Below are 14,537 nucleotides of genomic sequence, written 5' to 3' on the forward strand. Positions count from 1 at the left end.
GCTAACGTTAGCCACACCATGCTAACCGTTAGCCACAACATGCTAACCGTTAGCCACACCATGCTAACGTTAGCCACACCATGCCAACCGTTAGCCACACCATGCTAACTGTTAGCCACACCATGCTAACGTTAGCCACACCATGCTAACTGTTAGCCACACCATGCTAACGTTAGCCACACCATGCTAACTGTTAGCCACACCATGCTAACGTTAGCCACACCATGCTAACGTTAGCCTAGCCTTCATTGATTCCACGTTGTTCAGCTTTGCGGGTGTTTGTGAACACGTGCAGCTTCAACTACGATCGGGGACTTCAGAAAACCGGACAGGTGCAGGTGAGATGGAGATGGGTGTGGTCATAAGGGCGGGAAACGACAGCGCCGTGACCAGCGACCCCAGAGTGGTGCACCAGCTGCGGGCCCTGGAGACCGGCGGCCGGGGGACCGCCTGCTCCGGCCCGGTGCAGACGGACATCAGGCCGGACATGAGGAGGCTGCTGGCGGCGTGGATGTTCCAGGTAGACGCACTTCAACCAGGTTTCCCAAAAATCAAAGTCACCGTCACAGATGTTGAGATGAACAAGATCTGTCTGCAGTTGTGGAAAATATGTTGACTTAGAAACTGGACTGATGTACAACTCTGAGGTGCTACTTTATTCTTTATATTTTATACTTTATATTTTATATTTTATACTTTATACTTTATATTTTATACTTTATATTTTATACTTTATACTTTATACTTTATATTTTATACTTTATATTTTATACTTTATACTTTATATTTTATGCTTTATACTTTATATTTTATACTTAATATTTTATATTTTATACTTTATATTTTATATTTTATACTTAACATTTTATATTTTATACTTTATATTTTATATTTCATACTTTATATTTTATACTTTATACTTTATATTTTATACTTTATACTTTATATTTTATACTTTATATTTTATATTTTATATTTTATACTTAATATTTTATACTTTATACTTTATATTTTATACTTTATGTTTTATATTTCACACTTTATACTTTATATTTTATATTTTATACTATATATTTTATATTTTATACTTTATATTTTTTTATACTTTATATTTTATATTTTATACTTTATATTTTATACTTAATATTTTATATTTTATACTTTATATTTTATATTTTATACTTTATATTTTATACTTTATACTTTATATTTTATACTTTATATTTTATACTTTATACTTTATATTTTATGCTTTATACTTTATACTTTATATTTTATACTTAATATTTTATACTTTATACTTAATATTTTATATTTTATACTTTATATTTTATATTTCATACTTTATATTTTATACTTTATACTTTATATTTTATACTTTATATTTTATACTTTATAGTTTATATTTTATGCTTTATACTTTATACTTTATATTTTATACTTAATATTTTATATTTTATACTTTATATTTTATATTTTATACTTAATATTTTATATTTTATGCTTTATATTTTATATTTCATACTTTATATTTTATACTTTATACTTTATATTTTATACTTTATATTTTATACTTTATACTTTATATTTTATACTTTATATTTTATATTTTATATTTTATACTTAATATTTTATACTTTATACTTTATATTTCACACTTTATGTTTTATATTTCACACTTTATACTTTATATTTTATATTTCATACTTTATACCTTATATTTTATACTTTTTATTTTATACTTTATACTTTATATTTTATGTTTTATACTTTATACTTTATATTTTATACTTTATACTTTATATTTTATACTTTATATTTTATATTTTATACTTTATACTTTATATTTTATATTTTATACTTAATATTTTATATTTTATACTTTATATTTTATATTTTATACTTTATACCTTAAAAAAAAAAAACATTCTTCTGATATTTGAAAGAACAAACAAGTAATTGATAATGAAAATAATCATTAGTTTGCTACTTGTTTTATTTTTTGTAGAATTTATCATTGAGGATTCCTGCAGGAAAAATCGAATGGAGTATTTGTACTTTTATTTAAATAGTTCCTCCTGACGGTGTGACAGGTGTGTGAGGAGCAGATGTGTGAGGAGGAGGTGTTCCCGCTGGCGGTTCATTACCTGGACGGCTACCTGAGACGTTTTGCCGTTGGAAAGTCCAGCCTGCAGCTTTTAGGGGCCACCTGCATGTTCCTGGCCTCCAAGATGAGAGAGACCGTCCCGCTGACGGCCAGCAAGCTTCGTATCTACACCGACGACTCCGTCTCTGTCACAGACATCCTGGTAAACATTTATCTCCAGTACAGATTGTGTTCATGATCAAATAAAGTATGCAGAGATCAGAAGGAGTCTGGTTACAAGTATTTAATAATATTTCCTCCTTGTACATCTCCTTATAAACAGTGTAGACAACTAATGTAGCTCCATCACTGATCACCAGGACACATAAATAATATAAATAATTTCATGATGAATGGATTTCTTGAAACTCCTAAACTTTACTTGATAGAACAAAATGCATAAAAACAGATCTTTTCCACAGATATGTTGTATTTTTTAGACGTTCTTGTTGTTAGTGAATAATTTGACCTCCTTTTAGGTGTTTAAAGAATATTAAAAATAAAGGAAAGTGGGGATAACAAGTCACAACTAGATATTCAGAATATCAGTGTTGAGGCACACAAAGTGTTCATCAGACCAAACGTTTGGGGATCGCTGATATCTGACACACACACGTAGAAACAACTTCTATATGATGTGCAGATGTGACCAGATTTATCGGTTCTCTTTCACTGAAAAACACTTAAATCTGTTTCATATTAAACAGAACTGATAAATTATTTTTAATTTTTAATGAAAAACAAATACAACAAATGTGTACTCTTGAGTACTTTGTAACACAAATCAAAGACAATAGTCTGCTTGAAGTATCGATACAATCCACTGATTCTTTGTTTATGAAGTAATAATTCATTATTTTCTCAGCTGGATTTAACGTGTGTTAAACTTCAGATCTGCACGACAAACGAGCTTCAGAGTCACTTTTCAGAAGAACTCAGTGTTTCTTTAAGGAGGTGTGTGAGGCTACGACACTCGTCTGTCTGTCTGTCTGTCTGTCTGTCTGTCTCTCTGTCTCTCTCTGTGTGTATCTGTCTGTCTGTCTGTCTGTGTGTATCTGTCTGTCTGTCTGTGTTCCTGCTGTGGGATTTGGATGGTGGACTGGTTCTCAGGAATGTGTGTGTGTGTGTGTGTGTGTGTGTGTGTGTGTGTGTGTGTGTGTGTGTGTGTGTGTGTGTGTGTGTGTGTGTGTGTGTGTGTGTGTGTGTGTGTGTGTTGCAGCGGTGGGAGGTCGCCGTGGTGACCAGGTTGGACTGGTGTCTGGCGGCTGTGGTGCCCTCTGACTTCCTGGAGTCCATTCTTCACGCTCTGCCCTCGGTCCGGGCCCCCGACCTTCAGAACCTGCGCCGACACGTTCACGCCTACGTCGCCCTGGCAACCACGGGTACGTTACATAACAGAGTTACCTACACATGAGATGTGTAGAAGACAGAAGACAAAAAGCATCAGAAGGGGATCAAACGCCTAAAAACACAACAGTTTTCTGGTGTTAACATGATTTCTTTCAAACATTTTATCATAAAATCAGCTGTTTTATTTGCAGTGTCACCGAATCACTGAACAACGTTTTAGTTTATGAGCTTTAATGTGAAACGAAATGAGTTTCCAAGCAGTGAACAGCAAGCACAAAGCCGCCTTCCCTTGATTGCGCTGAGTCAGCGGTTCATTTGGGAGCCGGAGAGCCGAGTTTGTGTAATCCTGCTTTGTGTGCAGTGAAAGACGCGTCCACCGTTCTGGCTCATGTCCCAGCGCTCTCTGGGATGTCGCCCGAGGCGGCAGGTCGCAGACACACCATAACGTTACAGCCCTGAAAAGGAAACGACACTCAGAGAGGACTGAATGTCTCCCTCTTTGTCTCCGTGCTCCTCCTTGAAGCAGGCAGGATATCAGATGATCGGGGTTTTGGGAAGTGTCTGCTCGGGCTTTGTCCATCAGGGTGTGTCCACCATGGCTTCATCCGCCCGACTGACTGCCTCCACCTCCCTGATGTTAGTCGTACATTTAGTCATTCAGCCTTCATTTATACTCCAGAAGTCTCTGATGGTGACCTTCATTTAAAATGACATTCAACTTTATTTATGTAGCGCCAAATCACAACACAGTTCATTTCATGGCACTTAACACATTAAAGTCTTTACAGCAAGATGTTACAATATTATACAGAGAAACCAACAATTCAACAATTCTCACATAAACTAGGAGGGAAAAAAAACTCCTCTTTAAGGGAGAAAAACCTCCAACAGAGGGAAGAAAAACTCCCTTTAACAGGAAGAAACCTCCGACAGAACCAGGATCAGAGGTGGAGAACATCTGTTAACAGAACCAGGCTCAGAGGTGGAGAACATCTGTTAACAGAACCAGGATCAGAGGTGGGCGGAGCATCTGTTAACAGAACCAGGATCAGAGGTGGGCGGAGCATCTGTTAACAGAACCAGGATCTCTATCAGGATGATGTGGTTCTATAAGATCTCTAAGATATGATGGAGCCTGGTCATGTAGAACTTTGTAAGTCATCAAGAGAATTTTAAATTCTATTCTTGATTTCACAGGAAGCCGATGAAGAGAAGATAAAACTGGAGAAATATGATCTCTTACTAAATCCATCAAGTCAATTACACAGCAAATAAGCACAATACCACAGTTGATCTTCTAGATAACCATTTAACTGTCAGATTAAAGATGAAGTAAAACCAGCAAAAATATAAAGTAAGAAGTTGATATTAGAAGCATTAAAATAAAAGGTAGGTAGTTTGAGTAGATAAAAATAGTTTTATGAAACAATTATAGGTTTGGCGATTTAAAATCAAGCTTCAGAAATGTGTAAATGGAAGAAGCGTATTGATTTCATAGTGCTGCTGTATTTTGTTCCAGGAGTCAAAAGCAGACTTTCCCATTTGATGATGACATAACTAATAGTGGATAATGTGGGTTGTTCGTCCTCAGACTGCAGCTTCTCCGTCTTCCTGCCGTCCACTCTGGCATGTTCCTGTGTGGTCGCTGCCCTGCAGAGGCTGAAGCTGGTGGACGCGGCCGTCTCCTCCGAGTCGCTGATGAAGTTTCTCAGCAGCCTCCTGGACACCGAGCTGGTAAAGTAATGTTTAACTGACATGTTGGGGTCTTATCTTTGACGTTGGCCTGCTGTCGACAGCGACCGATGTGTTTGTGAGCTTTTTTCTAACAACCGTGATCAAAGAGAAGAAGTAGAAACATGCAGGTTTAAAGGAGCGTCCATCGGTGCCTGCTGACGGTCTTCTAAACGTGTCCCTGAGCAGAGTCCCGTCCTCCTCTGCTACGACCAGCTGCAGACCGTGTTGGAGCTCAGCCTGCCGTCCCGTCTCCAGCAGAGCGTTTGCAGGTCGGAGGATCCACACCTCCGAGATCAGCTGAAGCCCCGCTGACTTTCAGGAAGTCCCGCTGCTCGCTGCCCTGAAAGGTTGGCATGAATTATACATTTACAGCCACGAGGCAGAACCAGAAAATGAAATGTAAAAATGCATCTAAACGCCGTTTCTTTTTGGTCTTGGATGTGTTTTGCACATCGAGTTTTGAAGATTCATCATTTAACGTTCAGTTTTAAATATCTGTTCTGTTCCTGCTTATTTTAAAGTATTTCGATTTTCTAGAGCAGCTTTAAAATCTAATTCTGAATGTGTCTTTAATTAATACTTGAAATGAACTTTTGGAGACTTCGACAGATGAATTGAATCCTAATAGCATCGTTTGCACATTTTAATTGTACTATTCTCCCTCCATTGTATTTTGTGCTGAAAGTGTAACTTTAGTGTGGACAGTCCTGTTATTGCTGTTTAAACTGCTGGTGTCAGCAGGACAAATCAGTCCTGTTAAACTACAACTTCAAATGTAGGTCACGAATAACATGAGGCAGCAGCTGAGTTCTTTGTTTGTTTTTTTATTGATTTCCGTCTCCCAGTCCAACAGCTTGGCACGTCAGTCACGTCAATGATAAACCAGGAACTTTGGCAAAGATGGATTTTGTGGCAGTCACATTAAAATATGAATCTGCAACTTCTGGGAAACACAGAAACAAAACCAGATGAAATCCCCAAAGAAACATTCAGTTATACACAAAGCCAACATGTCTTCCCAAAGGGTGGCGCTATCTTTTCCCCTCGTGTCACACTTCAATAATAAATGATCAGGTATCAGTGACTGGAGCTCAGCCCGCAATACAATTCATTAGATTCCAGACATGACAAGAACTTCCAGTTGAAATTAGAGAAATCTTTTGCATACAGTAATAAACAGGCTTCAAATTCCTGATGAGCCTCATAGGGCTAAAAAAAAAAAAATGAAACCATAAATTAAAAAAAACTTCCAGTTTGTGTTGCTTCAGCAGCTTCTATGAAACGCCTCATGCAGCTTTTGTTGAGCTTCATACTCAAACGATAAATCAACTGCATGTCAGGTTTGATTGACTGATCGTGTCCATCAAACTAGCAGGAAACAACAACAACATGCTGATGTACCTTCTCTGACCAACAGGGGGCGTTTCATTAAACAGGATTACAAGGTGGTAGTGATCATAATCTGCATGCATAATTCATTCATTTTACTTTTAACCCTGGTATCCATGTTATTGTTTCAACATCCTCATTCAGTGATTGATCTTCAAAAATGAATTATTTACACAGCTGGTGAACGTGTTGCTGCTGACCAGCCAGAAAAATGTCTCCCGTAGTGACAGTGAGCCTCTCTCCGGCTCGGAGAAACTCTCTCCGGTCACATGATGACACCTGAATCAGCTTTGGAGCAGAAGCAGGTTCTACTGGTTCTGCTTGTTGTGAGTCATCATCATTATTCAAGTCGTTATCCAAACTTAGAACAAGTCAGGTCAACAGAAAAAAAATTAAAACTATATATATATATATATATATATACAGTTCTGAGAGCCGACTTCCCTGTAACTAACTAACTAACTAACTAACTAACAAACAAACATTGTGTTGGCACTTCATAAAGACAAACAAAAAGTCTTTAGAAAATCTGCTCTTTGGTTTCCATGAAATTGTCCTAAAACAAGTAAAAACTGGAGTTGGAGAGAAAAGCTGTGACGTCCAAAAGAGTCCTGAACCTTCTTCAAAATGTCCTGCTGACAGGAACTTTGTGCTTTGAAGGATCCTGCAGATGTAAACTGGACTAAATGAGCTGGAATCAAACTTCAGTCCGACAGACGCTAAAACTGAACTCAGACCAAGAATTTGTTTTTTCTCTAAACGAGCTCCACGTCGACCAGCAGCTCTCTTCTCCTGAGAATCTATGAACATCATCATTGCACTCAGTTGTCATCATGTACGAAACACGCTCAGTTATCATCATGTATGAAACACGCTCAGTTATCATCATGTATGAAACACGGACTGCTGGTGGTTCAGAGCTTTTTAACTCCTTCTAGTCACAATCAATCCAATGACCTGGTTTTAGTCTCGTTACTCGATCGTCTTCTAAACAGCAAGTCTCCCTTTTTGGTACAAAGTCGTTCCTGAAGTGGGCCGAAATAACGGTCTGTCCGGTGTGCTCATTTCTTCCCACAATGCACTTTGGCTCCGAGTCTTCAGTAGTCATTTAAAAGTTCTGAAAGAAGAGCAGTCGTTGGTTCCGTCGGGTCTTCAGCTCGCCGCGGAGCCTCGTATGACCATGGCGTGTTTGTAGGCCTCCGTGACGTTGTCGCAGTCGGTGATGGAGAAGGCGCTGTCGGCCACGCCGGCCTCGTAGCAGTTCCACGGCCGCATCCGGCGGTCCGACAGGATCCGGTCCTCCTGGATGTCCAGCAGGTTGTCGGCGGAGATGCAGCCTCTCATGCTGGCTTTGGCCGGTTTCTCGGTCTGCGCGGGCGGTCTCACGTGGTCCGGCAGGTCCAGCTGGTCGAAGGACTCGGAGGACAGGATGCTGTCTTCGCTGACGGCCCCGCTCGGTCTGGACGCGGCGCCGCCGCGGGGTAAAGAAGCAGCGAGCTGGTCCAGAGAGCCGAACTCTTGGAGCCCGCCAGAGGAGAACTTCCCGTTCCTCTTCAGGATGCCCTTCCTGTGGGTCGGCGCCGAGGGGTAGTCCTTGGTCTGCCGTACCCAGCCAGAGTCGCTGCTCTCCGGGGAGGAGGAGTAGTACCCCGACTCCTGCTCCGACGGCTTTTTCAGGATTCCTTTGCGAGGCAGCGATGCGGCCGAAGGGTTGTTGGCTGGTTCCGACCGTCCCAGGATGTTCTGCGGGTCTACTGGACCTGCGGCGGGCACGTCGCTCATCGCCTTCTGTTTCACGCTGTTCCTCCTCTTCAGGATTCCTTTGGAGGGCCGAGCGTCTGCGCCTCCTTCGTGAACCGTCTGGGAGACATTATTCTCCTTACGGGACCGCCGCAGCGAGCGCTGCCGGACCACGTCGCCTCCGCCGCCCTGCGAGCGCAGCAGGCAGCGCATCTTGGAGCCGTTCTCCAGTAACGGCCGGGATGTTCGCCGCAGCCAGCTGGCGACGCCGGCCAGACCGGCCGGGTGAGACGTTGACGGAGACACCGGAGACGGCGTCTGCTCGGCCAGACTGGTCTTCCTCTCGCTCAGTAAGGGATGCTGGTAGCCCCAGTTCAGCCACCAGTGACCGGCGATCTCCTCGATCGTTGCTCTGCGCTCAGGATTCACCATCAGCATCCAGCGGATCAGCCCACAGGCGTCTGACCGAAAACAAAAAGTTCATTTAGTAGTCAGCTACGAACATCAGGAAACAAAATAGAGTTGGAAACTAGACATTGGTTGCAGCCAACCATCAGTGACGTCATCGTTGGTTTGTGAACGTTATGAAGCCTCCAGTTCAGATTCTGTCCATCACCATCTTGAGATGCCCCCAAAAACAGGTCTTCTTGAATCTTCTTTTCTAATGAATGAGGGATTATTTTCAGATGGACCTCCAGAAAACTAATAAGAAGGAGTGACTTTAGCTAACAACACCGAGATAACTGATGGACACATTTTATTCACTTTGGATTTGATGAGAGAAGTTGAATGGGAGTCTATGGAGCCGGAGGCTTTTTGGAGCCGACCTCTAGTGGCACTCGCTGGTATTGCAGCTGAAGGCACTTCTGGATCAGAACCATTTTACAGACCGGAAGCTACGAACTCTTTTAGAAACAGTCGGTGGTCTCGGCCCTTCTGAGGACTCACCGGAGGGGTTGCTGGGTTTGCGGTAGTTTCCGGTGCTGATCTGCTGGACCAGCGCCTTGTGGTTGTTTCCATCGAACGGCATGGTGCCGTGAACCAACGTGTACAGCAGCACGCCGAGCGACCACGTGTCCACCTCCGGTCCCCGGTACGGCCGTCCGTTAACGATCTCTGGGGACGCGTACAACGGGCTGCCGCAAAAAGTCTGAAGGAGCTCGTCGCCGTGGTAAAGGTTGGACAGGCCGAAGTCTGCGATCTGCAAGGATGAGAACGACACGAAGATCTTTACAATCTACATTTAAACTTTTATGATTCTAACTAACAAATCAAAAACCTGCCAGAAGCAGCGAGTGTGTTTAATGCTGCCCACCTTCACGTTCCCGTTTCCATCCAGCAGGATGTTCTCCAGCTTCAGGTCCCGGTGAACGATCCCGTTCTGAGGAGCACAAACACTTCACATTCCTGACAAACATCACTTCCACCTCGTTATGCATCAGTTCACTGGAAGTTGTCTGTATTACATAAAAGGATTTGATTTTACTGGGTCACAACACATTCTTTTCCAAGTGAAGATTGTTTTCTCAGCTGCACCTCTTTGTCCTCCCTCCGTGGGGGGGCATGCCTGCAACTCGTCGCTCTGCGTTCGCTTTGCTCTCAAAAATGCAGGTCGGCTTCTTGTCGTAGCGACCGACGCATTCTTTGTAGGTCGGCTTGTTTATTGTCGAGATGTAATCATGAAGAAACTGGCGTGCCCAACTTTAGGCTTCATCACAATGTATTAATGTAAGTGATACGAGAGTTCAGATGGCCTTTTACGCTGCGTCGTCATGGCAACTAGAGTATTTATGAGGACAGACGGTTGACGGAGTGAAAGACGGGCTGATCGCTCTGCAAACATTTAGAAACGCTGTGCAAAGTGCAGCTGCACTAAAATACAGAGACACAGGTCGAGAGACAGAGAGACAGAGAGAGAGAGAGAGACAGAGAGAGAGAGAGAGAGAGAGACAGAGAGAGAGAGAGAGAGAGAGAGAGAGAGAGAGAGAGAGAGAGAGAGAGAGAGAGAGAGAGAGAGAGAGAGAGAGAGAGAGAGAGAGAGAGAGAGACAGAGAGAGAGAGACAGAGAGACAGAGACAGAGAGAGAGAGAGAGAGAGAGAGAGAGAGAGAGAGAGAGAGAGAGAGAGAGAGAGAGAGAGAGAGAGAGAGAGAGAGAGAGAGAGAGAGAGAGAGAGAGAGAGAGAGAGAGAGACAGAGAGAGAGAGACAGAGAGACAGAGAGAGAGACAGAGAGAGAGAGAGAGAGAGAGAGAGAGAGAGAGAGAGAGACAGAGAGAGAGAGAGAGATGCTCCTTTGCAACCTCATTAAACTGTGTGTGTGTGTGTGTGTGTGTGTGTGTGTGTGTCCTTTAGTCCCGACCGTTCTTCCTCCTGCATCGTTGTCACAGCCGACCGACATCCCATAATAACGTTATGTAACTCTGGAGGTGTCCTGGAAACAGAACAACGGCCGGAGCGGACGAAGTGGACGAAGCATCTGACAGCTGAGGAGCTCTGACATCAGACTGAACAGGAAGTCTCACCTGGTGGCAGTAGTTCACGGCGGAGACGATCTGCCTGAAGAAGTGGCGCGCCTCCCGCTCACAGATGCTCCTCTTGTCACAGATGTAGTCGTACAGATCTCCCCGGCTGGCGTACTCCATCACGATCACGATCTTGTCCTTGTTTTCAAACACTGAAAGGAAAAGAAAGACGCATTTCTCCTTTATGTGGAACCCTCAGCAGCACCTGAACACATCCAACGTGTTGTGTTCAAGGTTCCTATGATGGAAACTTGTTGTGACCTCTGGTTCTCTCTCTCACACACACACACACACACACACACACACACACACACACACACACACACACACACACACACACACACACACACACACACCTTCATAGATGGTGATGATGTGCGGATGACACAGCGAGGACATGATCTCGATCTCTCTGCGAATATGAATGAGGTCCTGCTCATCTTTGATCTTCTCCTTCCTGATCGACTTTACAGCAACCTGCAAAAGCAAAACAACAAAGACGATGAAAAATTAGGAAGATTCAAAGCAGAAAGAATCCAGGAAATAATATTATAGCCATTATTGTTGTTGTTAGAGAGTCAAAGAGTTCATCTTAAAGTGAAACTGAGTTTCAAAGAGCTGCAGGAGGAGGTTGTAAATACGTGATGAAAGTTCAGCCGAGTCGTTATTCATTGGTGTCAAGGACACGACAATAATCATCTGAACTAGACACCATGAATGTTATCTCAGACCTCGTTAGGTTATAAAATCGCTCTTCAAAGACAAACAAACCTTCAGGATAATAATCAGAGCTGCAGAAACGAAAACAGCAGATAAGACGTGTTTGTCTTCAGTGTGAATAACTTTCCATCGTCTGTCAGGACGAACTGAACTGTTTTGTCTGCTGGTGAGTGAAACGCCAGAGAAGCAGATTTCAATCTGAACGCTCTCTGTTGACCTCGCTGACTTCATGTCCAGATGCCCGAGATTCCTCTGAGCGCCGTGCGTCATCGGTCTCCCCGGTCGAAGGCCGTCAGGAGGCCCCAGACGCTGGGGGAGAGGGGGGGGAGGAGAGGTCTCTTCTCCTCATCTCCTCCAACATTCGAGGCTACAGCGGCAGGGAGACGAGTGAGGCAGCAGCTCTTCATATCAGTCTCCTGCCATGACTCACCGTCTGCCTGCAGGTCGAACCACAGACTGAACTCAGCATGAGTTCACACCCCGGGAGCTTATCTGTGTGTGTGTGTGTGTGTGTGTGTGTGTGTGTGTGTGTGTGTGTGTGTGTGTGTGTGTCTGTGTGTGTGTGTGTGTGTCTGAGAGAAATCTTCAACATTTCACACAGAGTCTCTGTAAACACTGAAACCACATTTCTGCACCTGGAAACACTGAACTGTAAAAATCCACCAGCGTCACCGAAGATGAAATAAAGATTTAAGCATGAATTCTTTAAAATGTGTTGAACCGCACTAAAAGTTCTTACTTCTTTTCTAACTAGATATTTACATGCAGCAGGCTCCTGTTGGCCAACGTCAGTAATCTGAGACGCGTTTCAAAAGAAGAGGAACTACGCAGCTCCATGTCCGACCTGACGGAGAATATTCAACACAAATAACACCAAATACTTCAAACAACATCCGTAACATTAATATAACAACAAAATATTACGGCTCTGAGCTGCATGTGTCGCCCCCTACAGGTTGACTGAGTCACACACTAAACGCAACTTTAAGTTTGGAAGATATGACTTGTTTTTTTTTTACAAAGTGTTTAGATTAAACTGCAGGGCGATGAGAGTAACTCACCTGACAGGAAGTTTTTTTGTTTCTGTGATTTGGAATTTTTACAAACTAAAAAATATTGATGAGTTTTTAAAGTAGAATATAATCTAATACGTTAATAACTGGCACCAACTTTCTGAATCCTGCTGCAACCCAGTCCAGGTACTGAACATGGATCCACATTAACACACACACACACACACACACACACACACACACACACACACACACACACACACACACACTGAATGGATTATATAATGGAGCGTGTGCATTGTGCTGATGGGAGCAGCTGCAGCGCCGTGAAACGCAGGATGAAGCTTTGTGTCGTCACGTCAACACGCAGGCAGGTGACAGAAAAACAAAGCAGCTGGATGAGTCGCCTGTTTCCACTCAGAGATACCTGCTGAACATACATGTAGACTACCTGCTGAACATACATGTAGACTACCTGCTGAACACACATGTAGACTACCTGCTGAACATACATGTAGACTACCTGCTGAACATACATGTAGACTACCTGCTGAACACACATGTAGACTACCTGCTGAACACACATGTAGACTACCTGCTGAACACACATGTAGACTACCTGCTGAACATACATGTAGACTACCTGCTGAACACACATGTAGACTACCTGCTGAACACACATGTAGACTACCTGCTGAACACACATGTAGACTACCTGCTGAATATACATGTAGACTACCTGCTGAACATACATGTAGACTACCTGCTGAACATACATGTAGACTACCTGCTGAACACACATGTAGACTACCTGCTGAACACACATGTGGACTAATCCGGGTTTTGATATGTGAATGTGTGATCCGGGTCAGGAAGCTGCCTGCAGGGATCAAAATCTCAAGTTAAAATAAATCACTGGTGTTTTAATCTTTAGAAGTTTCTTCTGATAAAACAGCCTTCGAGATATTTCAGCCCGTCGGGTTCCTTTGATCTGTTGAGCAGCTCGTCTCCTTCCAGCAGATTTCCTTCAGAGAACCAATTCACCTGAAAGTCTGGTTGGAATTTCCACTTCAGCCTTTAAGAGGAACTTGTTTTTATGTCTTTGTGAGGAACAAGGACAGCAGGTTGTCTCCTTCCTCCACCCTTCCTCCTCAGTCCATCTACCTCCACCCTTCCTCCTCCTTTCCTCCTCAGCCCATCCACCTCCTCCCTTCCTCCACCCTTCCTCCTCATGTGTGTCCAACTAATGTAAAACTTCCTGTTTCTGTCGGATGACCTGCAGAAATCTTGTCTCATTGTAAAACATCAAATGTGTGCTGGAGCCAAATGATCCACTGATCCCAGATTATGACCAATCCCAGATTATGACCAATCCCAGATTATGACCAATCCCAGATTATTACCAATCCATTCAGGAAGCAGCTGAGTCAGCGATCACTCACACAATAAGCAGCCTGTCAATCACACGTATTCACGCTCTTAATCTGACACTTTATTTCCCGGTAAAGTGTTTTTCTACCGGAGAGCAGACCGGCTGCTATAAATAGACCTCCGGCTCCCTACAACAGGTGGCGGCAGGAGAGCAGACCTGACACCGCCCGCCGATGTGATCAGTACCAGAAGGTGGACTCGGTCCTTACCGGTCTGCCGGACCTTTCCTTGGCCTTCTTCACCTTCCCGTAGGTGCCCTTGCCCAGAGTCTCCAGGAAGTCGTAGCGGTGCTTCAGGTTGTGTTTGTGGTGGTGTCTCTTCACGGCCTGCTTCTTCACGGCCACCTGGGACGGAGCTTTCCCCGCGGGAGGGTGTTCAGCGGGCGAACCGGCCCCGCTGCCGGAGGAGCGGTGAGCACCGAGAGGACCGTCCATACCGACGCAGCGTCCGGGTCTCGGTGTTCGTTACTGTCGGTGGCAGCTGGTCCCGGTA

General features: G+C 43.4%; 2 protein-coding genes across 2 annotated transcripts; one reads left to right on the forward strand and one right to left on the reverse strand.

The window, feature by feature from the left end:
• Positions 1–144: 144 nt before the first annotated feature.
• Positions 145–10,869, forward strand: ccnd3 (cyclin D3). The gene is made up of 6 exons (XM_069724055.1): positions 145–520; positions 2,094–2,309; positions 3,366–3,528; positions 5,088–5,230; positions 5,417–5,577; positions 10,712–10,869. Exons 1-5 carry the CDS (start codon positions 344–346, stop codon positions 5,540–5,542), a joined length of 825 nt encoding a protein of 274 aa, XP_069580156.1. The 5' UTR covers positions 145–343; the 3' UTR covers positions 5,543–5,577; positions 10,712–10,869.
• Positions 6,053–14,537, reverse strand: nuak2 (NUAK family, SNF1-like kinase, 2). The gene is made up of 6 exons (XM_069724054.1): positions 14,255–14,537; positions 11,238–11,358; positions 10,882–11,033; positions 9,675–9,740; positions 9,308–9,560; positions 6,053–8,820 (listed from the first exon to the last, which is right to left on the reverse strand). The coding sequence occupies exons 1-6, from the start codon at positions 14,477–14,479 to the stop codon at positions 7,772–7,774; spliced, it is 1,866 nt and encodes a 621-aa protein (XP_069580155.1). The 5' UTR covers positions 14,480–14,537; the 3' UTR covers positions 6,053–7,771.

This window comes from Brachyistius frenatus, unplaced genomic scaffold (assembly GCF_029030835.1).
Source record: "Brachyistius frenatus isolate BFR_SWC_R1_liver_20210118 unplaced genomic scaffold, ASM2903083v1 Contig_359, whole genome shotgun sequence".
NCBI lineage: Eukaryota > Metazoa > Chordata > Actinopteri > Embiotocidae > Brachyistius > Brachyistius frenatus.